The 27,806-nt window shown below is 48.9% G+C and overlaps 1 protein-coding gene across 1 annotated transcript; it reads left to right on the forward strand.

The window, feature by feature from the left end:
• The first annotated feature begins 370 nt into the window (after nt 1-370).
• Nucleotides 371-27,730, forward strand: bmp1a (bone morphogenetic protein 1a). The gene is made up of 20 exons (XM_062451376.1): nt 371-697; nt 9,408-9,521; nt 10,384-10,515; nt 10,706-10,823; nt 12,114-12,292; nt 12,534-12,639; nt 17,396-17,520; nt 19,106-19,221; nt 19,563-19,665; nt 20,064-20,180; nt 21,062-21,207; nt 21,397-21,592; nt 21,962-22,087; nt 22,979-23,139; nt 23,301-23,481; nt 23,674-23,799; nt 24,041-24,168; nt 24,457-24,670; nt 24,923-25,173; nt 26,397-27,730. The coding sequence occupies exons 1-20, from the start codon at nt 514-516 to the stop codon at nt 26,529-26,531; spliced, it is 2,958 nt and encodes a 985-aa protein (XP_062307360.1). The 5' UTR covers nt 371-513; the 3' UTR covers nt 26,532-27,730.
• The last annotated feature ends 76 nt before the right edge of the window (nt 27,731-27,806 follow it).

The following is a 27,806-nucleotide window of genomic DNA, read 5'->3' on the forward strand; positions in this document are numbered from 1 at the left end:
CAGAATATCTAAATGATGAAACAAAAATAAAGAACGTCCATTGAACTCATAAACTAGAACGCATTTTCTGGAAATTCATCGGGCTTGATGTGACCGTGTATAATTCGTGCGTAAATCTAGTCACACAAAGTGTGTGTATGTGTTTGCGCGCTCGCATTTGCGTGCATGAACATTTGTGAGATAAAGAGTGGTGTTCCAAAAAAATAATTTTGAGCCATTCTAAAATCTTGTTTTTATCCATATTACCGTGTGCATCCCCTAGAGGACAGATGCAGCAATTGCCGGTAGTAGACTGCCCGATATCTGTGCCATGATCACCAAAGTTTGCAGTCAAAGCGCTAGCCCGGAGTAAGGCGAGGGGAGCGAATCACTGCCCCAGAATCAAGACATTGTGGAGAAGCTGAGCTCTTATTTTAAACCCGCCCTCCGGAGAGATCTCATTTCCCCAAAACCTCCCATTTTCTCTCTCTCTCTCTCTCCTTCTGTCCCTCTCGTCCTTCTTTTTCTTTACCTATGTTTCCCGTCTTTCGCTTTAGCCCCCACTCTAGAACCATGGATCTCACAACGAGATGTTTGTTTCTTCTATCCTGCGTTCGCATGATTTCAGCAATCGATTTGGAAGCAATTGAACCAAGCTACTATGTAGAGCCCGCTACCTCCTCAGACGTGATCGACTACAAGGATCCATGTAAAGCTGGTAAGGGAACGCTATTTACCTTTTATTTTATGTGGACGTAGAGTGCCACGAAATGCTTTTGTGCGTTTGGAAGCCTGCTGTCATTTGGGGAAATCCATTTGGAGATGACAGTGGTGAATCTAGTCTTAAATGGATTTAAAGAACGTGTAGGAATATACACATGCCTTCTACTTTTAGCGATAGTTTATTTTAAACGATGTCTTGTCTTGTTTTTTTTTTTTTTTTTTTTTTTTCAATGCATAGCCTGCAATAGCTTACAACTGTCATTCTTGTGGACAAATATGAATATAAAGCCGAAAGGCAAATCCAAATTCCTATAGTAGAATTTTCACGGAATCAAAAAGTGTTTGTTCTTAAAACAATAGCAAAGTTTGTGTTTGCTATTTGGCTTTAGCCGACAGTTTTGATACTTTGGTGTTAGAATCGAAGTTAAATACAAGTAGGCTGTTATTTTTTAAATGTTCAATTTGTTGGCAAGAATTGGAAATGTCCTTGGGATCTCTTTTAGCCTACTGGAAAAGTCTAGTCCTATACTGTGGTTTGAACATGGCCCATGACATTTAGCATTTAGTAATGATTACTTTTAGGGGGGAAAATAATTGTTTGTTATAGGATTGCATTTGGGTCATTACGCAAGTTGGCATACATTTACTTAACCGGCTGTTAACTAATGTGACAATTGAACAGAAGGTTGTTTCTACACCGTGTGTATAAATCACCCACAGAAAATTCCGTCAGTCGTTCATATCATGGCACGTTTTAGTACTGGATTGTCAAACACAATTATTAGACCAGTATTAGCAATAACGATTGTTAAAATGTTTGAGGTAGTGCAGCCATCTTCATTTTGATCTGGGTATGGTTAGTTTTTTTTCTGGTTGCGAAACCAAATCTTAGTTGTCATTGTAGTGAAGAGTGTTTGCTGTGAACTCAGTGGCTGGCCAAATCCCCCGGAGGAATTTGCTCAGATACAGTTTTCCATCTGCTGAAGGTATTCAGGTTCCAGATAAAGAAACATCTCCTCTTCAGATTACGGAAACAGAGACATCTTCTCTCAGAAATAACTCACAGCTCCTGAAAGTTCTTGGTAATGGTTTAGAATTTGTGTGTCTCAGATTCCCCCATGACGGGGTCATACTAACACAATGTTCTGTGAGATATACATTCAAAAGTACTGGCATTTTAGGAAAATATATGTTGAGGAATAGGATTAATCACTGATGACAAATTTCCCATCCCTTATTAGTTTGACTTAACTTGCCAGGTGTCTCATGAAGGGAAAACCCCCTTCTGATTCTGCTGATAGTTTGATAGGCTGTATCCTCCCTCCCACAGTTGTGTTTAGAGAAGCATCCTTGCGAAACTCCTGTGTTAGTCACCCGAGTGCGTAGTAGATATGTGTTTGTAAACACATCACAAGCTGATGGCAGATGACATCTGAAGTAAAAAGGAAAGTAGTTTGTCACGGGGAGAGAGGGGGGAATGCAATCACTGGACTAGATCCACAAATTCCCAACATCTTAGCACAGGTGCTGGTGGAGAGACAGGAAGGAGAACTCTCCCGCTTTCATCCCCCCCAACTCCCCACCTGGTCCTCTTCAGGGCTGTGCAGTCAGTGGATGAAGCCAGAGGAAGCCATTTGTTGGATCCAACTTGGCCTCCCTCCACAATGATGTGAGGCCCTGCAGGATTCACCTCACGTGGTTTCCCAGTGACAGATATTTAATGCTGTTTCACCCTCACTCGTTCACCGTTTGGAACATTCACTCACTCACTCACTCGTGTTCATGCACAGTGAGTGTAAACTGACGGTTTTACAGAAAAGGACCCTGGTGTAGTGTGTCTTTGGACCTCTATTGAGGTATCCTATGGACAGCACTGTATAGAGTCCTCAAGGTCAACAATTTCCAACATGGTAATTCACTCCGAAGAAAGCATTTCTGTGGTGATACATGATGGTGACATACAAATGATGCCCCTTATCATCATGCTGACCTACAACTACATTGTGGCTTTGGAAAATGTTGTTAGAAACGTAACTGGTTATTGAGCTTTAGTTTTGTAGATGGATAACTGATGGAAAATTCCTAAGTTCAGAGAGTTGGGATGTTGGCAGTATCCCAGCTACTCATTTAGGATTCAAAGAACCCATTGAGATTAGATTAACTCATTTTCTATATGAAAAATGCATGAATGGCAGTCACGCTCTATGTGTATTCTATTTAAATAATCATAGATATGCAGGAGAGCGGAAACTGATTTGACGTTGACATTAAGGCTGCTTACGCTTATTTATTCAGAAGTCATCTTTATCTTGTGTTGGGTGCTTAACCGTGCCAGTGCCTGACAGTCTAAACGTGGCTTTTAGAGTCGGATCCCAGCCTGTAGTCGAACTCCACCAGAAACAGCTGTGCTGCATGTGTAGCCTAAATCGGTGCTCTGCAGCATTGCTCAGCATGTGTCTCTAACCCTGCTGTGGTGTAGAGTCACCCCTGGCTCTCTGCTGTAGCAGGGGTGAACCATCAGCCACCCCACCCCACCCTCCCGTTGCCCACCCCCCTCCCGGCCGTCTCTTATGCAAGTGGTTTTCCTGTCTCTCCCCGGCCGCAGGCTCTCTCCCCTGGCTAGCCTGGCAGTTGCCCCAGACTGTGGCTCCTTCACAGTCTGCCAGGGGAGAGCGTGGCTGGGGTAGCTGGAGGCCAGGCAGGGTCTGGGCCAGCTCAGGTGAGGTGAGTGCAGGCCATTCAGAGGGTATTGGCAGCTTGTCCGTGGCTTGTTTACTCCCGCCGAGGAATGTCTACTGTGTGCAGGCATGCAAGCCTTTAATCATTTGACCGTTAGTGCACGGGTATATCCTTATCCCGGTCCTTATAATATACTGTGAAGTATTGGGTGGCGAGGTATGTTTGGATGACAGTTGTCAGAAGGCTTTCACATTTGAGACGCACACATTGCTCTGATTGTTTCAGGTGTGTCTGACTGTGGAGTGTGTGTGTTACAGCTTGTTGCTTATAGATCGGATCTGTTGCATTGGAAGACATGGGGAACTTACATGAGCTAGTCAGAGGTTCAGATCCTTCTTATTTAAAGTATTCAACGGATAAATATCCCAACTTTTTCTTTAACGCATTGAATTTCCTTGCATAGGAGTTTAAAGCTAAATGTTTTTTCCAATACATACTCTTAATGTCTGCAAACCAAACACTGTTTTTTTTTTACTTTTTTGCTCTTTTTCTTTTTTACATTTACATTTACAAGTCATTTAGCAGACGCTCTTATCCAGAGCGACTTACGGTAAGTACAGGGACATTCCCCCGAGGCAAGTAGGGTGAAGTGCCTTGCCCAAGGACACAACGTCATTTTTTTTGACACGGCCAGGAATCCAACCGGCAACCTTCTGATTACTAGCCCGACTCCCTAACCACTCAGCCACCTGACTCCCTCCCTTTTTAGGGGTGAGGTTTTAAAATGACCCCCCGAAAAAGTGTGTGTGTAACACACACGTGTTACATAATCCTGGTTCATTGGGTCCGTCATCTTTTGAAAGCAAAGGCACATTATTTACAGGTCATCAGATAACTAAAGGTTAAGCTGCCATGTTTGGTCTTTATCATGGAGCATTCTCAGGCCAGACCACTAATGTGCTCCTCTTCTCAGGTAACACAGTGGATGTCTCCACAGGTTCCGGCTGATTAGACAGCCTAGTTTTGGGCTTAATCTGAAAGCTTTAGTGGGAACAATATGTTTGTTGTCAGTACTAAGTAATAACAAATGATTGGGGAGTGCTCGTTTAAACGACTCAAAGGATGCCCAATTAAGCAACAATAATGACAAGCTAAACAGGCACTTCTTTACAATTCAGTTTGTAATTCAGTTTGAGTCCCTGAATTATTCATTGACGCTCTGTTACTGTTTATCTAGAAACAGTGTTGTGCACCTTTCCACCTGCAGTGTCTTTTAGATATCGCAATGAGCTGAATGGTTGTTATTTAGTCAGGAAATATGTTTGAGGCATGGCTGTGTTAATGTGTTTCACAGGCACGTCTTACCACGGCAAATGACTTTCCCTGTCCTTTGATTTCCCTGTTGTCTCTCCCCGTCTTAACTGTGTCGTTCTATGGAGCCGTGTTTGTTTGTGGCAGACGGCTCTCCTCAGCCTCGGGACAGGAGGGAAACCGCTGACGTTCTGTTGGTCGTCACCAGCGGCAACAACAGGAGAAATCCGACATGCTAAAATGGGAGGGTGAAATGTGACAGAGGAGCCAGTCCCCGGTGGCCTTTCACTGCTAAACCTTCCTTTATGGTGTCACAGAGGCAGGGACGGGGTGGGGGGGTGCCACTGAACGTGTCTGGATCTCAGATTTGGGTGATCAGGCTCCAGGCTTTTTTTAAATTAGAAAATAATCCCTGTCCTGAATCCAGTGGCTTTAACCTGCTCTGGAACCTCTCACCTAATTACACCTCAGCTACCTTCAGAAGCACACAGAGGTGTTGTTTTTTCTCCTGCAGGGCTCAAATTGCAGTGCAAGAAAATGTCACGGTAAGCATTTTGTCGAGGAACAACAGCTGGAGGTGTTTTTTTGTTTTTAGAACAACAGCGGGGGACCAACCTCCCACACACCCAATCAACCGCGAGTGTAGTGTCTTATCACTGTTTACCTCAGTGATGTCACTGTTTACCTCTCTGTCCATGGCTCCTGTGTATTGTTGTAGTTTTGGGCCCCTTTGCCAGTGTCCCTGTCAGTGATTTAAGATACAGCGTCTCAATGCACAGTGTCTCCACTGTGTGCGTCCTCAGACAGGTTTTGAACGCAGAACCTATCCCTTAAAAGAAGAAGACACACCCCCCCCCCCCCTCCTCACTCATTCATCACATTGTAATCACCTTCAACACAGCACACTGCCGACCTCCATTGGAATTCAAATGTCATGTTTGTTTCTAAGCAACCCGGCTGTGTCATTGTGATGCACCCCTGAGCCTGCAGGCCGGCCAATGTTTTACCCCACTCCTCACACCACCTTTGATGGGTAAAATAATAACGTCTCGGTCTTACGATGGTGGAGGGGGCTGTGTGTGTGTGTGTGTGGGGGGCTGCTCACGTCCATAGGGATGTTTGTTTTTTTAGTGTGTCAGTACCAGATGTGCAGCTCTGACGGTCACAGAAGGAGAATGAACCAGGCAGGGTGTCCGCCATGGTGTGGTTGACACTAAGAAAGCCATGGCCGGGGCATTACAAGAATCGATGGGGCTTTACTTTGATAGAGATCTTGTGTGTAATCGGGCGAGACATGTTGACTGATGGGTTGGTCACAGATGAGAGGGATTATGATGGTTAAGATTACCTAAAGAGACATTCCTTGCGCGCTGGATCACGAGCAGAGCGCTGTGGAGGAGACGCGTCGGAGATCACTGGGTGTGTGGCTGCTTCAGCCTCACGCAGACGAGGCTGGCGGGGGGGGGGGGGGGGCGTCCTCCCCCGCGAGGCGTCCGGCGCGACACGCGCTCCGTCTGCCGTCCGACCGCAGAGCTAGCTCCGCTCCACGCCCCCGTTGAACTCCAACGAGAACGAAGCGAATCCTCCAAGTGGATTGAATAGCAGCAAATTGCTCCTCTTTTTTGTTTTTGTTTTACCACTCCAGTGAATATTAATACCATGGCTGCAGCTGCTGTCATTTAGGTAATGAATGTTGCTGGAATAGTCTAGCATGACTGTACGCGGTGATGATCTGAGCCCATCTGCCACTTTCTCTGGGGGTTTAATCTACAACAGTCCCTGGTCTCTCTGCTGTCTGCTCGCATGCAGTCTTTAGACTGGATGCGGGTTTATCAGCTGTGTTTCTCCAGCCCTGGCTGTGTTTGCCACTGTGCCCCCTCGTCCTACACCCTGCTACTCCGTAGTGACTCAAAGACTGTGTGTGACTGTGGATAATTAAAGCCGGGAGACAAGGGGATTAATTCACAATCCCTGCAAGACTTTCCATAAACCTGCCGTAGCGTCGCCAGGACGACGACGGAGCCCCGGGGGGGGGCGGGGGGGGGGGGGGGCGTGGGGGGGAAATGAGGTCTAAGGCCGTCCATGGCCGTTAGTTTGCTCACTTCAATCTGCGCTGTTGTCAGGGAACAATGACACGGTGGATTAAGAGTCTGTCTCCGGCACCGCTATGGGCGATTGGGTCTCCGGGCATGGGGAGGGGAGCACATTGGTCTTCCGGGGAGCCCACAGGGGCTGGAGGGGGGTGGAGGGGGGGTGGAGGGTGTGGGGAGTGAGAGGGTGGAGGTGTCGTACAGTCCTCTGTTGCGTTTTTCTAGGGTCACTGACGGCCAAACAACAAGGTTCAGAAGGTGCAGCTTCTGTGTTTGGACTGGGTGGAGGCGACGTGCTGAATACCATTTTGTGTTTGTGTCTCAACTGACATCAGGTGGAGTGGAGTGAACATCCTGTCTAACAGCACAGTCCTGTCTCCAAATCATTTGAGATTTGTCCGAGAGCTTTGCGTTCTCCCATTCCCCTCATCGGACTGTTCTTGGAATCCCATAAAACCCAAAGTGGATGAAAGAGAAACGTGACAGTTAGTGTTTATTACACACTGTATGGACATCTGGTAGCTCGCACTGATCAGATCTGTTCTTGGCAGCAAGGGTCTGTACGAATGCTCATTCCAAATAGCCTGTTTAATGTTAGCTTACACTAGGATAGGCCCTGGTGAGCTGGCCCTGGACTTCTCTGATGGTTAAGGTTTGATGAAATCTACGGCTTTATGTCGATAGTATTTAAGTCCTTTGTGTCAAGGCATGTAAAAAGTCTATACAACTTAAATCGGATTTGATGCTACGGGGATTTGGTAAGAGTGATTGACCAGTTTTGATTTGGTTCCTCCTTCCATGTGAAAAAATGGAGGATCCCTTTTGATTCTCCTGGTATTTGAAACCTGCCCGCGGTGCATGTCTCATCTTGCAGGCATAGATCCACACTTGTTCCTTAATGCTGTCATTAGCTTCCTACCCAGCCAGGCCCAGCTCTGTGCTAGCTCCCCGCCCCGATCCTCACTGCGGCCAGGCCAGGCCGGGCAGCCTGCATCCCCTGTCTCCTACATATTGTTTCAATAATTCTCCTCTGGTGAATAGAGATGGCAGCCAAGTCTGCTTTTTTACTTTCCCTATTGTGCTGTCCCCTTTTCGTTGTCTCTCCTCTCTCCCCCACGCTGTCTCTCTCTCTCTCTCTCTCTCTCTCTCTCTCTCTCTCTCTCTCTCTCTGTTTCTCAATTTTTTTCTCTGTGTTTCTCAAATTTCTCTCTCTCTCTCTCTCTCTCTCTCTCTCTCTGTTTTTCAATTTCTCTCTCTCTCTGTTTCTCAATTTCTCTCTCTCTCTGTGTTTCTCAATTTCTCTCTCTCTGTGTTTCTCAATTTCTCTCTCTCGCTCTCGCTCTCGCTCTCTCTCTCTCTCTCTCTCTCTCTCTCTCTCTCTCTCTCTCTCTCTCTCTCTCTCTCTCACCGCTATCTGACTGTTATCTTCAAAACTGGGAGAGCTCAGTTTTAAGACGGCTTTGTCCTCCATGTTTTGGTTCCCCCATGATACTTGAACCCTCCCTGATTCTCAGATAACTGAACACAACTGACAATGATCGTCTCTTTTCATCAGCAAAACAGTTAAGACAGTTAGTTGGGTAGAATCTCCTTGATCTTAGAGGATATCCCTCACAAACTTTGCTTTGCAATTGCCACACTCATACACACACACAGACTGTAGTCATTTTTGTTCTCTGCCATTGGGGAAGAGGGCAGGTTGGAGGGCCTGCATGACCCCTCCTCCTCCTCCCTGCTTTCTGCACATGGATTACAGTGCCACCCCTCCCCCCCTCCACCCTCCCTCTTCCTCCCAGCCCCCCAGTCCTGCTCACAAGACTGGCTGTAAATTCTGCAGACGTGCTGGTGTTAAAAGCTTGTAAAACAGAGCGGCTTGTCTTTTTGTAGAGGACGCCGAAACTGCCACAGAAATAGGGCATTAAGCATGAAATCCCATAAAGCAGATTCCTTATAAAGTGAGGCTGTATGGTTATTTTCCCCTGTCCTTGGCCTCATTAAAAACCTATTACTTGCTCAAGGTGCCCCATATACGGTACCAAGGCGTTGTAAGATCAACCCAAGGACTCATTACTCCAAGGAGATCAGGACACAGTCTGAATTTCACTCAACTACATCTTGATCTGTCTTGCCCATGTGTTATACATGAAATTATCTGAGCGAAAAAGAATGTAAAAAGTCAAAGTGATAAATCTGTCATCCATGAATATCCCTTCGTCGTTGATTGGCCCCTGTGGTGCTGTGTGTGAAACAAACAACATTCCTTTTATCGTTAAGGAGTAGCGTCACACATATGTGATTCTGAACATCCCAAACGACTATATTCCGATAGACAAAAACTATATGACAAATGCTATAGTATGGCTTCAAAATTTACAATTAGGAGGCTAACAAGTAACACTAGCAGGTAGTAGCATTGCTACGAGTATTATGCTAGGTTGCTAGGTAACGGAAGCTAACTAAAACTAGCTAGCTTCCGTTTTGGAAAAATAACTCACTCCTTAAAAGGTTACGGCACACAAAACTGCTGTTTCACAACTCAACGTGTCTCAGTTTGAACGTCGGGAGAGAAAAGTGAAGTTAGCGTGCGTGTGTGTGTCTCACGTTTTAATGACGTGTCTCTTTCAGTTGCCTTTCTAGGAGACATTGCCCTGGACGAGGAGGACATGCGCATGTTTAAGGTGGACCGGATAGTGGACCTGGCCCGCCACACTGTCCAGACCTTCAATCACACAGACGCAGGTGAGCTAACACACATCCCAGGATATCCCCGGCGATCTTACCGCAGCAGATCTCGTATCATTCTGAGTCAGGGCTCGACAATAACGATGGCCCGATGGCCAGTAAAAAGTAACGTCGGGACAGTTAAACTAGCAACCCACTGTCCCGATCGGACCGCTGCAAAGCATTGATTGAAAGAAAAAAATCGCATTGTAAAACTTAACATCCTGCATGTTTTGCTAAATGCATAAATAACTTTGCAGCTCGTGGGGCGCACCGTTGAGTAGTGTGAGTGGAAGGGAGTTGTGCTTTCACCCAGACTGAGACCAAGCACTCGAATAAGCACACCATCTCTGTGTCTGTACACCCATAGTTTCCACAGTGTGAACAATTGTATACTGTCTTTTACTGTCTTCCTATGAGGATGATAAGGCAGCCTGAGCTGTGTCTAACGCGGTAACTGGCAGTCAGGTTAAGAGGATGCGTGCGTCTCCCAGAGCGCAGCACCAAGTGATGGCTCCTGTCCAGCTCTGGATTGGCTGCCGCTGACCAGCTGTTTGTTTATCATCCCGCTCCCTCCCACTGTTTACACAAAAGACTAAACTCCGTAGCCGAACTGTATTTTCCTAATCTCTCAGCCACGTGCTGAGGTCTCATATCTGGGGCCTGTTGTTGTTTTCGCTAACTCCAAACATGTCTAGGTTGGTTTGTTTCGTTGTACTTGATGGGCCAGGTTTAGTCTGCCTCACCTCAAATGCACTGCAGTGCATTCAACAACAAGGCATCTGCTCTCGTGAATTAGCACATTGGTGACTCTGTGTGACATTGTGTGGGACTTTACTTTGCCCGAACCTCATCATTGGTTGGCGAATTTGATTGACAGGATCGACTACCAATCAAAACGGAGCTGTGTCCAACCGAGGTACACACCGTAGGAAAAGGGCGGCAACCTCCAGACCTGAGAGGGTGTGGCCAGAGGGGGTCATACCGTACGTCATCAGTGGAAACTTCAGTGGTAAGTCCCAACACAGACAGCGACGCTGTGTTTACAATGCAATAGGCATTTACTGTCAGTGTTTGCATGTAAGAATAACAGTGTATACTCGCAGCTGAACCCTGCCGGGGTAGCACTCAACAATGAGTGGGTCCATGTTTACGTGCCTGGAAACTCAGCTCCTCTGACCTCCTTCCTGTCGTGTCTCCAGGCAACCAGCGGGCCATCTTTCGGCAGGCTATGCGTCACTGGGAGAAGCACACCTGTGTGACCTTCATTGAGCGCACGCAGGAGGAGAGCTACATTGTGTTCACCTACCGGCCGTGTGGGTGAGTCCCCCCCCCACACACACACACACACACACACACACTCACTCTTCCCTCCCGCAGCAAGGAAGCGGAGACGGTCGGCCATCTCACGACCCCGCAGCATCCCCAGTCCTTAACGATTTCTCGCTTAAGTGCTTTTCCTTGCCTCTCTCTCCGTGGCCTTTAGTGCTTGCTCGTTCACTAGATCCGCAGTCTGTCTGCATGACTTGTGGTAAATGTAGCCCCCCCTAGCAGCCCTGAGAAAGGGGGCCATTCAGAGCTCAGGAATGCTTCCTGTCTGTGCCTCCTCCCGCTGCATCTGCCACCGGGCACGTGTGTCTCATGTGGTGTTTACAATGGCTTCCAGGGGACAGCCTCGCAGCCTTTTCCCATAATCCCCTGCTCGTGACTAGGCCAGACAGAAGCAATCGCTGACAGTCGAACACGGAGGAACAGGACAAATAGGAGATGTAGACCTGTGATACCGGCCCTTTCTTTTCCCCCGACCCAGATGTTGCTAGCCATTTTTAGCCCAGTAACTGCTCTCCAGAGGAACAGGGATGACATTACCCACACAAGCAGGCTGGAGTGGCTGGCAGGGAGAAGGGTCTGGCTCTGCTGCATATTCAGTAGGCCCCATCTGTCCTGTCCAAAGTTCAAGGCGTCTCAGGAGAGCATGGCTATGCTCACTGTAATTACAGAGCGGCTGGGGCGCGCCGTGTGTCTGTGTGTGTGTGTGTTCCTGTGTGTGTGTGTGTGTGTGTGTGTGTGTGTGTGTGTGGACTAACCTCCCACACTGAGGCTTTTATGTCAGAAGGAGAAGGAGAAGCAGTCATCCAGATTCCACTCTCACACACTGCAGCCCACCATGTACAGTTCTGTGGGCTTACATGAATGTCACCAGTGTGTTTTTGCTGAGGGGGGGGGGGGGGGGGAGACACATCCACTGGTTCTCCATTTCCCTGCACGAAAGACTGAGATAATGCCATCGCTAATAGAGTAAATACGATTGGAGCTTTCACGTTAGGCCACAAAAGGTTACAGATGCTGCTCCTTGTGAAGTAAACAAAGACTCCCACCACAAATCTCCCTCCCAAAGAACAAGTGCTGTTCTCCCATGGTTAAATACTTGTACTTTTTTAAAAGTCTTTACAGGGAATAAAGTCAATAAATACATGTAATAAATACAAACAGACATGCTTGTGGTCCATATTACAGTGTAGAATTTGAACCAGCTGTCCGGGTTAACAGTGGGCAGGAGTTGTCAGTCTCGTGTTGGCTCACCCTGCCCTCACCTCTGTCTCCATGCAGGTGTTGCTCCTATGTGGGCCGCAGGGGAGGAGGGCCCCAGGCCATCTCCATAGGGAAGAACTGTGACAAGTTTGGGATCGTGGTGCACGAGCTGGGCCACGTGATTGGCTTCTGGCACGAGCACACAAGGCCCGACAGAGACGACCACGTCAGCATCATCAAGGACAACATCCAGCCAGGTGCAGTAGAAGCAGTAGAACCAGTAGAACTAACCTCATCAGGGACAACATCCTGTTGTAAACGTCGCCAAGGGGTTGCCAAGGATGGTTTTGATTCCGGCCCACATCCTCTTCTCTTCAGCCTGTCCAGTTTTAGTCCAACCTCAGGGCTGGTCTTCTTCACCAGCTTGTTGGCTCTTACACACAGACGTACTGTCCGGGTCAGTAAGCATTGTGTCGTTTGTTGCGTTTCCCTACGCAGGACAAGAGTATAACTTCTTGAAGATGGAGCCAGGGGAGGTGGACTCTCTGGGAGAAGTCTACGACTTTGACAGCATCATGCATTATGCCAGGAACACATTCTCCAGGTAGGAGCTGGGTCAACTTCCCCTGCATACACCACCGACAGCATGGAAACGTGTGTGTGTGTCTCTCTAGGCCTGGGAGACCTTGTTGAACATATCTTTTCAATGACATCATTATTTATTATTAGTAGATATATGTATATATATATATATATATGTGTGTGTTGTTTGGCTATGTGTTTCTGCTATGGCTCAGGTCGATCTGTTCTGTTCAGTTATAGTTCAGATCTCTGTGATGCTGTTCAGTAAAAGTCCTGCATAAAGCCATTGCCTTGGGGACAGCCTGCCCTACTTTCACTGGGGCTTGAGCTTTATGTTGTTTTTGAGGTCGACAGACAAGGTGGAAGGACTAATTTCCAGATCTCATTGATAGGCCTCATAAACGTGTTAGTGTCGCCTTTAAGGGAAACCAGCTGCTGAAAATATTACTGGGAGAGTCTTCTCTCTCTCTCTCTCTCTATCTCTCTCTCTCTTCTATGGTCTTATTCAAGTTTATTTTGGCTGGGAACTTCTATCTCTTCGAACAGTCCTGGCTCACTTTCTGAGAGGTGGGGAGTCACAGCGGGTGACTCACTGACGTGTTGTGCTTGGGATTCAGACTGGGTCGTGTTGCGTGTTCCTCTAATGGGTTTTTCAAGGGTAAAATAAATGTAATATGCCAGGGTGCCTGAGGATACGTTTCCTGAGATTTGACATATCCGGTCCATTTCGTTTTCTTAAGGGCCAAGAAGAACAGGATTGCATTTCGGTCTTTTTCAGTTCTGCTCACGTCTCTGCTTTCTAGGTTTAGCTTGGTTATAAAGCAAAACAACCTCTACCCACCTCCTGGTTTTCCTTGAGAACCAGGGTTCTACGAGAGTTATACCAGGGTTCCAACCCTTAGATTCATACCAAACATTTGAGGTTCATCATAGCTGACAAACTGCTTCTTGGCATGCCAGGTTTTATTTTATTTTCTCTTCAGTTACTTACAACAACTTGACTCAGCTCGTGTTGTGTAACCATATGTGAGCGACTTTGAGACAGAGAAGACTGCAGCTTAAAGGGCCAGATGTCACGATAGTTCAACTCCAGCAGAGACTCTGTTCTCCATCAGAAGAAACATGAAACCCCAAATCAATGCATCGATATAGAGTTTAGTTTAGCAGGCTCTGTAAACCGTGATGTCAACTGTCCTTGATGGGTTACACAGAAGTGATATCGACTGCTAATGGAGTCTCCTTAGACTGCGGATCATGTTGCCTCTGGGATGGCTGGAGGACGTGTGGTTACGAGACGAGGTGTAAGGGTCTGCAGGCCATGTTTTGATTGTGTCTACCTTTGATGAGCTTTCTCTTGCCCCACAGCTTGTTCCTATTAAAGCAGCTCTGGCAGAACAGCCAGGCCAGTAAAGCTGTCCATCGACTCCAGGCTGGAGGAGGACCGGGGCCCCCCCGGCGCCACCCCCTCCCCCCCTGTCGCACTTCAGACCGCGGCACGCCACTTTCATTTCCCTGTGAAGCTGCTTGTAAAAGCGCTCCTCTCAAAGCCGCGCGCACCCTCGTTATGGCGCACTGGGCTCTCTGTGCCGCGTTGGAAGACACTTTGATCATCAGCATCGCAAGCCGAAATCCCGGTCTTCCACCGGGGTTATATGGTTTTATTCCTTCGATGACTGCTGTGTAGCTTCATAGCTCCCAGGTGTTATAAAAAAAAAGGCCATGCCTCGAAATGTCTGCTCAACTGCTAGCTCGATGTAGGCCAACCACTAATGATCACTTTAAAGTGTTTAGAGATGGAAACTTTTCTACAGTACGGCTTAACAAAATTGGCTCCAAGATTGTGCCTAATTACTCTCATTTACAGTCTTGAACCAAAACAGCTTCTGTGTTATGTCTGCGCTACGTTGTATAATTTGTATAGACATCAAATGTATATAGTATTATGTCAACTTTTTTTCCTGAAGGCATCACACAGACTGTGTACTCTGAGCCTTCTGTGTTTGTCATAGACGCTTCATAATTTACAAGACTTGGAAATGTCTTTGTTGCCTTAAAATGACAAAAAAAAATGAGAGAGCAGTGTCTTCCTGTTATCTCCGTGCTGCTCCAGTGAGCCCGAGTGTCCCTGTCTGCCAGCTGACCTCGTTTCTGTCCCAGCCTCCCTGTGTGACGTCCGCTGGAAGTCCCTCCAGATGTTGAGCTGTCACACAGGCAGACGCGGGTGTCTCATCCGGGGAGCTGTCGGGTGGGCGGGGGGGGTCTGGACCAGCCTCACCCTCGTCACAACATGCCTGTCAGTCTGAGTTGGACCAGTCTGAGTTGGACCAGCTGGCATACAGCCTGGTATTCCAGGCTGTAATTGAGCAAAATTCGATCCACAAAATGCCTGAAACGCACCTCTGAGCAGAGCTGGCTGAACCAGTGGGTGAACTAGGTGAGGGCTTGGTGATTTTGGTGTCTGCCAAAAGTGCAAGTTGACCCCAGCCCACGAGGTGTTTTTAGATGGGCAAAGTCTGATATTTTCTGGACAGCTCCAGGGGTGGATGTTGCACTACCTTGGGCCCTCTCCCTAGAGCACCCCTGTTGCTCCCAACGTGACTGTAAGTGGATCCCAGAGCACACACTAGCATGAGCAGGAGAGCAAATCAAGCGCTCCTCATCACTACCCTCGCCCCGATATGAAAACCAGCTGCGTAGCTCTCCTTTTGTCCTTCCTTTTCTGCATTCTTCTTTCCCTGTTTTCTTCTTCAAGCTCTCTGGTTTTTCAGGCTTTCTTTTTGCTGCCTCACTGTCTGAATCTCTTCTTAAATAAACTGCCAGGCGCTTGTGGCAACCAGTTTTCTTAGTGTGGGTAGAAAGGTTCTGCCAGGCCATTGGTCAGAGCCCCTGTCTGGACCAGGGCTTTATTTGAGGTGTTCAGTTTTGGAGGACTCGTTTTTGCCTTCATAAGCCTCTTTAATTTATTGTCTATAGCTCATTGATGTCATGATAAGACATTTAAAAAGTAACGTCAAGGAGGAGGACTTGACTGACTGTTTACAGTTCCATATTTGTAAACAAGGGGCTCCTGTTTGCTTTTCTTCCGTAACCACGGTGTTCCTTATCTGCTTATCAGTTTCCTTGAGTTCCGATTGGCTAATTTACCTGTCCCAATGTCGTTCTTTGTCAACCTGTTGTTAAGCTTCGTGTTTGCGGCGGCGTTCAGCTGCAAATCACTGTGGGAAGCCCCGAGACTCTGCTCCCGTTGGTTGTTGGAAAGATTTCACGGTCTTCATGTTTTCGAAGTCCCTCCTAGGGGACAAGCAGGGCAGCTCAGCATGCTTTTTGTCAGGGCCATGTGACCCGTCCCCGGGCTTAACCCCCCCACCCGCCACCCCACCTCTCGGGGCTCCTCTGACATTTTGCAGGCCTGGTTGGTGGACCACAGCCAGGCCAAATAAAGACCTGCCAGAGTGGTCTTTGTCTGCTCTGACACCAACTGAAGTGTCGTTGTTCGCCGACCGCTAGCATACAGCTCTTGATGGTAGACAGACAGGCTAGCAGACAGACAGGCAGGCAGGAAGGCAAACAGGCAGGGAGAAAGACAGAGATACAGACAGACAGCTCTTGATAGCAGACAGGCAGGCAGGAAGGGAGACGGAGTTTGCACATGCCTGCCGTTGATGGGCACGTCGCCATGGGAACGAGGAGGGAGCCTGGCTCGTCTAGTGCGGAGAGAGAGAGAGATGATAAACTAGCAAAGTGTCGAGTGAGAAAGAGGTGTGATTTAGTTTTTCTTCTTCGTGAACTGTCGCCTCGGTTCCAAGCCGAATGTCCACCTTTTTAGTGGTGTTTTTCTGTACTGTTGTGTGTCGTTTCTCCAAAGATTGTCTCGAACGGTGTCACATCCCCTCTGTGTTAGTGCTGGCTGTCCTCCATCTGCGGGACACACTAGTGAGTCAACGTGAGGTCAGTGTTGACCCTCGCATCAGTCAGCGTGACCTCTGCCCCTCTGAGAGGAACATTCTAGCCTCCGGAGAGAGAGGGAGAGAGAGGGAGAGAGAGAGAGAGGGAGAGAGGGGGGGAGGAGGGGGAGAGGGAGAGAGTCAGTCTGTTAGGCTGTGCTACAACTCGGTTGCTTAGGTCATAGTTTTGAAAGAAGTTGTCGAGCGAGATCTCCCGGGTGAGGGTCCACTCCTCTTTGAGGTCAGTGATGAGAACGTGCGAGTGGGCAGTGGTTTGGCGTCACTCTGTCCTGTTTACTGCCGCGCCACGTCTGCTGTCTAGGCACCCTATCCAGGAACGGATGGGTTTTGGATTTGAGATGACAGCAGTAACTGATTCAGTCACGTTCCCATCATCTCGGTGACTGATCAACCAAAGGAAACCTGTGTCCTCTCTTAGCTGTCAGTAGAGCCACCTGAAGTACCTGTAACTTGTCTGTGTCTTTATGTCATGTAAATAATGCTGACTGCCACTGACAGTGGCTAGCAGACGTTCAGATTTCAGCATCCATGAGTGAATAGGTCTTGTGTGTGTGTGTGTGTGTTTGCATATGTGCACACGCGTGTGTATTTGCACGTGTGTGAGAGTACCAGCATGTGTGTGTGTGCGTGTGTTTGCATATGTGCACACGCGTGTGTATTTGCACGTGTGTGAGAGTACCAGCATGTGTGTGTGTGTGTGTGTGTGTTTGCATATGTGCACACGCGTGTGTATTTGCACGTGTGTGAGAGTACCAGCATGTGTGTGTGTGTGTGTATGTGTGGTATTAACAGTGATTCAATCCCTCTATACAGAGGCATCTTCCTGGACACCATCCTGCCCCGCTACGACGTCAACGGAATAAGACCTCCCATTGGCCAAAGGACCCGACTGAGCAAAGGGGATATCGCACAGGCACGCAAACTATACAAGTGCTCCAGTAAGACCACAGACACACACAAACCTCCTCCTTTCATTCTCTCGTTTCACACGGTGTTCACACACGAGTGTGAAACGAGAGATGTTTAAAAAAACAGAACGCTCCGAGCTTTCCCAAATGTCGTTCACATTGTGTTGAAATAGCCAAGCGTCCACCATTGAAGTGGTGGGACTCCTTAGCTACGGTTGCCGTGACGCCCAGGCCAGTGTAAACAGTCCCCCAGAAAGAGAGGTTTGTCATCACTCTTTCCCAGATAGAAGAACAGCTGGTCTCAAGAGGACAATAACCAGGAAACTGTGGCCAAGGCCAGATTTCAACATCTTACTGTGTAAAGTGTCCAGGAATGATCTAAAGTGAAATAAATGGTTCTAGTATTTTTTTTAAATCAGAATATTTCCGGTTACTTGTTTGTAGGGTACTTAACAAGGGAATTTTACGTCTCTGGACTTAAGTAACTTAATATCTCAAACAGACTTGCTGGGAATAGTGATTCACTGAGAAATCTGATGTCAGAGTTTACTTTCGTTCACACAGAGCCAGCTGGGCTGTCAAAACCACCGTAGAGCTCAATGAATAAACACCATAGCTGGACTGGTGTTTATAGAAGTACACGTCTGAACTATAGATAGTTGTTGGTGAGGCTGTGTGGGTGTATGCCTGTATATGTGTGTGTCCGTGTGGTTGCGTGTGTATGTGTGTGTGTGCATCCCTCTTCGGTGACCATCCCTCTCCCAGTGCACGCCTAGCGGGTGGATGATGTGGCGAGTCAGGCGGGAGCCTCACGATGGAAAGAGCTCCTTTCGAGCTGCACCGGATCTCCGTCCACACGGCATTCCTGGGAGCGGCTCGCTCACCCCCCTTCAGAGCGCTCGTTAACGCTTTAACATCAGCAAACCTCGTCTGAGGTGTTACTAGATAAATCCCCACCCCCCCTCCTCCCTTTTATAAGCTCTCACACTGGCCTCTGGGGAGGCCCTGAAACGTAAACAGTTAGGGAGGAGGGGGGGTGTTTTTCTTCCCTCCGAATCCGAGCCGAGGGGGAACGGGGAGGCAGTTATTCGAGGAGACAGACGGGCTTCACACATCCCCAGAGCTGCTTCTCTGCTCTCGTAAAAAGCTTTGGCCCCAGTGGGAATTCCTCCCCTCCCCACATGTCCCCAGGCCCTTCACACCGGCGAGGAGGAGCCACCGTAGAACCCGTTTGTCTAGCCCCGAGGGGCCAGCAGGGACGTCGCGTGTATTCTGTCTCCTCGGGGAGGGAGTTTATTTCGAGCGGGTCAGGTTCATTCGGACGGACAGAGTGTGGGTCTCGTGCCGTCCCCTCCCTCCAGTCCTCGTCACCTGGAAGTGGTGGTTTGTCACTGGCAGACGTGTCTTTGTATGTGACGGCGCTCGGTGGAGCGCAGAGTGTCTTCCACACCAAGGCCGGCCTCACGGCTGCCGGCGTGTGTTGCCTCCGCTGTCGGAATCAACAACCGTTTCAAACTGTCCCGTTTCTGCGCACACTGACAAATGTATCATTCGTGTGTGTGTGTGTGTGTGTGCGTGTGCGTGTGCGTGTGCGTGTGCGTGTGTGTGTGTGTAGGATGTGGGGACAGTTTGCAGGAGAGCAGCGGAAACTTTTCCTCGCCAGGCTTCCCGAACGGTTACTCGGCGTACATGCACTGTATCTGGAGGATCTCTGTCACCCCTGGAGAAAAGGTACGCAGTGTGTGTGTGTGTACTGTAGATATAAAGTGTATGTGTGCGTGTTGGTGTGTTTGTGCGTGTGTCTGTCTTTTGCATCTGGAAAATATCTAGCACACCTGGCAAAAAAGTAGGGAGTGTGTGTGTGTGTGTGTGTGTGTCTACATGCACGGTATATGGACAATATCCATCACACCAGGCGGACAGGTGTGATGTTTGAGTCCAAGGACACTGCCGGACTTAGAAACTAGACAAGTTACAGGAATAAAACATTCAGACAGTGAAGTCTTCTATTACCAATTGTTGTGGCACTGCTTGTTGAATTTGTCAGTAATCACAATCTTTTGGTTTTGAAGATCATTCTGAACTTCACCTCCATGGATCTATACAGGAGCCATCTGTGCTGGTACGACCACGTCGAGATCAGAGATGGCTACTGGAGGAAAGCGCCTCTAAAAGGTCCGGATTTTACATTTTTACTCATTTAGCACGTGCTTTTATCCAAAGAGAAATACAACTAGTGCACATGGAAAGTACCGCAGATAATCAAGGATCCGAAGTGCATAGTCCTGCACGGGATTTTGCTGGTTCAAAACGGTGTGTATTTTACAAGGCACGGTGCAACAACAATAACAACAGTAGCTCAACTACAAAATGACATAGTACAAAACAGCATCACATCTTAAGTGTATGATCATAAACACGGTCAAAAAGTCACATGATTTCCCTGCATGTGCCCTTCTCCTGCTGAGCTCCCTGCGCTAGCGACGCGGGGAGTGCAGGTTCACTGTCCTGCAGAGTGTGTCAAGCGGAGTGTGATCGAGGCTGATGTGTCTGTGTGTGTGTGTGTCACCCAGGTCGTTTCTGTGGCGACAAGCTGCCAGAGCCAATCATCTCCACCGACAGCCGCCTGTGGATAGAGTTCCGCAGCAGCAGCAACTGGGTGGGGAAGGGCTTCTCTGCCGTGTACGAAGGTGAGCCCAGTCACAACACACACACACCTTCTCTGCCGTGTACGAAGGTGAGCCCAGTCACAACACACACACACCTTCTCTGCCTTGTACGAAGGTGAGCCCAGTCACAACACACACACACCTTCTCTGCCTTGTACGAAGGTGAGCCCAGTCACAACACACACACACACACACCTTCTCTGCCTTGTACGAAGGTGATCCCAGTCACAACACACACACACGTACACACCTTCTCTGCCTTGTACGAAGGTGAGCCCAGTCACAACACACACACACACACACCTTCTCTGCCTTGTACGAAGGTGAGCCCAGTCACAACACACACACACACACACCTTCTCTGCCTTGTACGAAGGTGAGCCCAGTCACAACACACACACACACACACCTTCTCTGCCTTGTACGAAGGTGAGCCCAGTCACAACACACACACACACACACCTTCTCTGCCTTGTACGAAGGTGAGCCCAGTCACAACACACACACACACCTTCTCTGCCTTGTACGAAGGTGAGCCCAGTCACAACACACACACACAGCTTCTCTGCCTTGTACGAAGGTGAGCCAGTCACCACACACACACACACACACACACACACAGCTTCTCTGCCTTGTCCGAAAGTAAGCCAGTCACCACACACACACACACACACACACACCTTCTCTGCCTTGTACGAAGGTGAGCCCAGTCACAACACACACACACACACACACACACACAGCTTCTTTGCCTTGTCCGAAAGTAAGCCAGTCACCACACACACACACACACACACACACAGCGGACTGACTGCAGAGAGCTTTGAGAGGATGGAGCTCCCATGGTCGGCTGTGTTGTCATGACGATGCTGTACTAGAACCCGGTTCTCTCTCTTCTTCAGCTATCTGTGGCGGAGAGGTGAAGAGGGACAATGGGCAGATCCAGTCCCCCAACTACCCTGACGACTACCGGCCCAACAAGGTGTGCATCTGGAAGATCTCTGTGGCTCAGGGTTACCATGTGGGCCTCACCTTCCAGTCGTTCGAGGTAAGACACCCTGGCCTGGAAGCTTCTCACACCACCGTGTCTGGTGCAGGGTTGATGTGTGTGTGTGTGTGTAAGGGACTGTGTGCGTGCCTGTGCATATGCATGTACCGTGCGTGTGCACACAAATAAAAAGTTGCCAGCGTGGCGTGATCAGACCCTGTGTCTCTCCCTCCCTCCCTCCCTCCCCAGATCGAGAGGCACGACAGCTGTGCGTACGACTACCTGGAGGTGCGTGACGGCAACTCTGAGAACAGCCCCCTGCTGGGCCGCTTCTGTGGCTACGACAAGCCCGACGACATCAAGACCAGCTCCAACCAGCTTTGGATGAAGTTTGTGTCTGACGGCTCCGTCAACAAGGCTGGCTTCGCCGCTAACTTCTTCAAAGGTCGGATCTCCCGTGTTGAGGAACTGTAGATGATGTCATCTCCTTGTTTTTAGTCATTCGTTCATCAGTAATCTCATCATGCAGCGCTGAAACTCTCTCTCTTTTATTTATTTGTTATTTTTTTGGGGGCGCCGAAAGTTTTTTGTGTGTTTTGCCTCATGTTTCTATGAGGCTGTCTTAGTGCAGCTTGTTTTTGCTGAAACTCCTAATATTTTTCAGTGTCTTTCTGGACACTGTTTCCACCAGTCTGTCTTAGCTGTGACAAGCCTGTCTTGGGGGTAGCGGTGGTCTTGTTTTTGAGGCCTGCTCCCTCAGCCGGTGGAACGAGAGGCCGGCTAGATGGGCGCTAACAACTCATTGTCTGTGCAGAGATGGACGAGTGCTCCAAGCCGGACAACGGTCGCTGTGAGCAACGCTGTGTCAACACTCTGGGAAGCTACAAGTGTGCCTGTGACCCAGGCTACGAGCTGGCCGCCGACAAGCGCAGCTGTGAGGGTGAGTTGTGACCCTGTTCATGCCATTCACAAGGACTGTGGCTTGTATTCATCCCAACCAAGCACAACACTTAAAAGTTGTGCTCTACAAAAAAAAAAAAAAAACTGTGGAAATTCCATTGGAGATTAGTGTTAGTTTACACATCCAAGCAAAGAGTCTGGCAGTGTCTGGCCTGCCCTGCCAATATACCGGATGACAACCACAGCGGTTCAGAGGATTTGTAAGCAATTATGGCAATATGGTGTGGTAGTCGAGGCATTAAAACTATCTGGATAGAGAATAGTGTGTAGCATTATAATCACCATAGATTACAACAATGGGTGAAGCAATGTCAATGCTCCCTAACTAAACCTGACTCCAGTCTGCCCCTAGAGGAGGGTGTGTGCTATTACACATCTCGTCTCGTTGATTAATGCCCAGCTTAACCCTTGTAGATAGCATCAATTTGTGTTTATTTAAGCTTTCTTTGAAAGCGCTCTGGGTGTTGAATAACACCCAGATTAACGCTTCGGAGTGGAGTGACACACATTTCAGATGGTTTATCCCCGCCTGGTCTGTTGAGGGGGGGGGGGGGGGGGGGGGGGGTCTGTCATGCGCTGCTGGTGTACATTATGGCACTGACAGAAATGATGTTTCGTAACAGCTGCCCAAACTAGATTCATGAAGTAACACATGGATGATATATAACACTGATCATAGTAGTTAAATATATTTTAGACTAAACAGTTTGGAACTTCATGGCTTCTTCCGTTCCGCACCGCGTTCGATGTGTCGCCGTGCAGTCAGGACGTCATCGTAGTGTGTTACGGCGACATCTCAGAAGACAGCCTCAGTGGAGGAAGCAGCAGATCCTAACCCCTCCCCTGTGTGTGTGTGTGTGTGTGTGCGCAGCTGCGTGCGGAGGCTTCATCACCAAGCTGAACGGCTCCATCACCAGCCCCGGGTGGCCTAGGGAGTACCCCCCCAACAAGAACTGCATCTGGCAGCTGGTCGCCCCCACCCAGTACCGCATCACGCTGCTCTTCGACGTGTTCGAGACGGAGGGCAACGACGTGAGCGCTGTTTTTATTTTGTATCTTTTTTAACGACTTTGTTTGTTCTGGCGACGGTTCTCTGTAGCGCCTCGCTCGGTGGGAAAGGACGTCGCCCGAATGTGAGATACGCGCTCGTATGGTCTAAATGTTTACGCCCCGAGGTTGTGTGTCTTGTCCAGGTGTGTAAGTACGACTACGTGGAGGTGCGCAGCGGCCTCTCTGCAGACTCCAGGCTGCACGGGAAGTTCTGCGGAGCCGAGAAGCCCGAGGCCATCACCTCCCAGTACAACAACATGAGGATCGAGTTCAAGTCGGACAACACCGTATCGAAGAAGGGCTTCAAAGCGCAGTTCTTCTCAGGTGAGGTTAGACTGGGGATCAGCCGTTCTCTTTTTCCTCTCTCTTTGTTCTTCTGTCTCCTTCTCTTTCTACTTGACTCTCTCTCTCTTTTCCCTATCCCTTGCTGTCTCTGCATCCATTTTTTGTGAGTAAGTGTGTGTGCGTGTGGGGGGGAAGCGACAGTCACCAAGGTTGCGTTCCGCGTCTCCCCAGACAAAGACGAGTGCTCGAAGGAGAACGGGGGCTGCCAGCACGAGTGCGTCAACACGTTCGGCAGCTACAGCTGCCAGTGCAGGAGCGGATTTGTGCTTCACGAGAACAAACACGACTGCAAAGAAGGTAACGCGCTGACCCCGCCGTCCGGGAGTAGGGAGGGGGGCCAAGGACACCCACAGCAGGGATAGGAGGGTGTCTGGCCTCAGTTTTAATCGGGGGGTTTAATCGGTAAACATCCCCCGGTGCCAGCACCAACAGAGAATCTCTGTGGAGGTTGTACATTGGCCTAGCCTGTGCTGGTGCTGTGAAGAGGGACAGATGAGCCCTATTGACTTTGTGGATTTTGTTTTTTTTGGTTTTGCAGCAGGCTGTGACCACACTGTGAACAGTGTGGCTGGCACCATCACCAGCCCCAACTGGCCCGACAAATACCCCAGCAAGAAGGCCTGCACCTGGGCCCTCTCTACCACGCCTGGCCACCGCATCAAAATTGTATGTGCCAGCCTCTTGGTGCTTTCGTTATGACCTGTACTCATGTCTCACGTGGGTTTGATTTGTGTTGAAACCTCCTTTGCTCTGTGTTCAGCACTAGCAACTGTGTGCTGACAGTGTCTTACTGTAACAGTATGGAGCATTTGACCAGCTATGTAGAGCCCCCTCTTCTGGTACAACTATAGTATCTCCCTTATGATCTCCATCCACCTGAACATAACTGTTGTTGTTATTGTCATTATTATTATTATGAGGATGCACAAGCTAACGCACAGTGCTTCTTTTCAGGCTTTCAACGAGATCGACATGGAGGCTCACCTGGAGTGCGCCTACGACCACTTGGAGATCTACGACGGGCGCGACGGCAAGGCGCCCAGCCTGGGGCGCTACTGCGGCACTAAGAAGCCCCCGCCCGTCATGTCCAGCTCCAACAAGATGTTCATCCGCTTCTTCTCGGACAACTCGGTGCAGAAGAAGGGCTTCGAGGCCTCGCACACCGCAGGTACGGCGGTGTGCGAGGCGGTGTTCTTTCTTTGCCTTTTTCCGTCTAAGGTGACAGGCAAATAGTGCTCGTGGAAAGTACCCTCGAAAAGGGAGGATCGGAAATGCACGGTTCTATCATTTAATATGGTTAGGGTTAATATAACATTAACCAGTAACCCTAACTCGTGACAAGGCACCTAGGATGTTGCTCATTGCAGAAGTGGTACTAGTGCTGCTTCGGGGGGTTCTGAGTGTGATTTTTGATCTGCAGAATGCGGAGGTCGTCTGAAGGCTGAGGTCAAGACCAAAGACCTGTTCTCCCACGCCCAGTTCGGCGACAACAACTACCCCGGAGCATCTGACTGTCAGTGGGTGATCTCGGCGGAGAAGGGCTACGGCGTGGAGCTCATCTTCCAGACCTTCGAGATCGAGGAGGAGGCCGACTGTGGCTACGACTACATGGAGCTGTTTGACGGCGCCGATACCAAGTCCCCCAGACTAGGACGCTACTGTGGATCTGGGGTAAAACCCTCTCCCCTCTCTCTAACAGTCTTCTCCACCAAACACGGCTATACTTTCACCCGCTCTGTTGGTTTAATCAACCACAGTGACTTAAAAATCCACACTTTCAGCACTGCTTTGATATTTAGCGCTGCTGTGGAGTAACCTTTTGAATGGACCTCTGAAGTGTTTGCCTGTGGTCCGTTTGTGCTTGAACTTTAGATATAGGCCCCTGGGCTCTAAAGATTTCTTTCCCTCGCTTTAATCACTTTGCTCATGTGGATAGGTCCTGTGTGTGTGTGTGTGTGTGTGTGTGTGTGTGTGTGTGTGTGTGTGTGTGTGTGTGTGTGTGTGTGTGTGTGTGTGTGTGTGTGTGTGTGTGTGTGTGTGTGTGTGTGTGTGTGTGTGTGTGGCTCTTGCCTCTGCAGCAACATGGGCTTTCTCTGGATGATGATACACTATCAAGGATTCCAGCTGTAAACTGTAATGGAGAGCTTATCACCTGGGGTTGGTGGTTGGGGCCGGGGCTGGAACAATGAGGCCACTGGGGAACTGTAGAGTTGGTTCCCCAGGTCAGAGAACATCCTGATTTCATTTAACACAGTTGAATAATAAGCCGTGCTGCTCTACTGAAGCCTGTTCCTGTAAATCAGCGCTAGCAGGCACTGGAGGGCACCTAATGTTCCCTCTGTACCACAGCCTGCCTTCTCCATCTCCACCCAGCACTCTTTTAAACACATTAGAACAAACCAAGTCTTTGTTGCATTATTCATTTGAGAATAGAAGTTGTGGTTTTACAGGCCAACAATTCACCCCTATTGTTCTCTTCTCAGTTTGAATTGGCATTTCAATTAAGTTCAGTCACAGTGATAAATATTAACTCCATCTGTTCCCTCTCTCCCCCGCTCTCTCGCTCTCCTCCTTTCTCTCTCCTCTCTCTCACTCTCTCTCCCCCTTTCTATCCATCCTCTCTGTATCACTCTATCTCTCGCTTCTTTCTCTCCCTCTCTCTTTCCCTCTCTTTTTCTCTCTTTCGCTCTTTTTCTCTCTCTCTCCTCCTCCCTCCTCCCTCCCTCCCTCTCCTCCTGTCCCCCTCCCTCTCCTCCTGTCCCCCTCCCTCTCCTCCTCCCTCCCTCTCCTCCTCCCTCCCTCTCCTCCTCCCTCCCTCTCCCCCCTCCCTCTCCTCCTCCCTCCCTCTCCTCCTCCCTCTCCTCCTGTCCCCCTCCCCCCTCTCCTCACACCAGCCTCCAGAGGAGATCTACTCGGCCGGCGACTCCATCGTCATCAAGTTCCGCTCAGACGACACGATCAACAAGAAGGGCTTCCACGTCCGTTACACCAGCACCAAGTTCCAGGACACACTGCACTCGCGCAAGTGACCCGCGGGGGTCGCGCTGGGTCGCGCGGGGCAGAAGGGCAGACGGAGGGGCCCTCAGGGCTGGCGCCAGCCTAAAGCTCGGAGACCTTCGGCCACCAAGATGACTCAGAAACGACCGAACAGCCACAAGACAAGCCGCGCCCAGGGACGCAAGCTTCCCCCTCAGACTGTGAGGAGAAAAGCCATTCTGCAGTAAACCTTGTTTTTACCTTTTTTTGTATGGTTAGGATCCGGGTGGGTGGGTATTTTGTTTAGCCGGATTCCGGGGGGAGAGTTTATTGCCCCTCCCATGTTTTTTTAATTTTTGTTGTTTGTGTGTGTGGGGGGGGGTTTTAACGTTTTTTTCATTTTTTTTTTTTTTTTGTTTAAAAATTTAAAAACATAAATAAATGAAAGGCCTCCCATTGAGAGCAACAGTGGATTCTCAGGACTTGTAGGGAGGCGGGTGTCAGCGATACAGATCCCTGCTTCTGTCGGCCTGACGACCACACCTGAGGGGGGGGGAGGGGGAGGAGGAGGGGGGGGGTGGTCCGGAGGGGACTCTCTTTGACCTAACCTCCCTCACTCCTCTGAGACGTAAGCTCCACTCCTCACCCTCTCATCCCTCACCCCCCCATCCCTTCTGTTTAAGGATTCCTGTCCATAAGAGTATATGAAGGACACCCTTGACTTGAGATTTCGATACTGTAAGTCAGAGAGTTGCATGTAATGATTACAATGGGTATAGGATACTGTACAGTTACATCAGCCATTTGTAATTGGCATTATCCTGACAGCCAGTGTAGAATTCTCATTATTACCATTAACAAGGAAAAGTAAGGAAGCAGTTATCTTATTAAAGGACTAATAAATGAATTCTTCTTGGTAATTTCTCGCCATTGACTGGCTGTTAACTGTACCTCTCTGTGTAAAGTTGTGTATGGTGACCATTCTAAGGAAGCTTGTGCTTTCCTCAGCTCAAACCAGTTAGCACTTTACAGTGAATTGTTCGAAAATCATGAGCTTATACATTTTTGTAAAATGCAATGCCATTTCACTTATTTTCTATTTTATCTCATTTTATTACATAATTGTTTAGTTTTTTTGTTTTTTGTTGTTGCTCCATTTAGTTTCTCAGGCATACTTGAAAGATGTGTGTGCCCTGTAACCTGGGGTAATAAAGACAGTTGTGTGTCAGTCCATGGACAGTTTGGATTTAAAGTACGTAAATACGTTCTTTCCACAGTGCAAACTCACATCTCTCTCTGTCTGTCATTTGTCTTAATTTATCTGTCTT

This window comes from Osmerus eperlanus, chromosome 25 (genome assembly GCF_963692335.1).
Source record: "Osmerus eperlanus chromosome 25, fOsmEpe2.1, whole genome shotgun sequence".
In the NCBI taxonomy this organism is placed as follows: domain Eukaryota; kingdom Metazoa; phylum Chordata; class Actinopteri; order Osmeriformes; family Osmeridae; genus Osmerus; species Osmerus eperlanus.

Bases quoted from the DNA above. Each gene is read 5' to 3' on its own strand.
- bmp1a (XM_062451376.1), top strand. From the start codon at position 514: ATGTTTCCCGTCTTTCGCTTTAGCCCCCACTCTAGAACCATGGATCTC. The intron at 21,593-21,961 runs GTCGGATCTCCC...TTGTCTGTGCAG, and splicing joins CGCCGCTAACTTCTTCAAAG to AGATGGACGAGTGCTCCAAG. The intron at 25,174-26,396 runs GTAAAACCCTCT...TCCTCACACCAG, and splicing joins GACGCTACTGTGGATCTGGG to CCTCCAGAGGAGATCTACTC.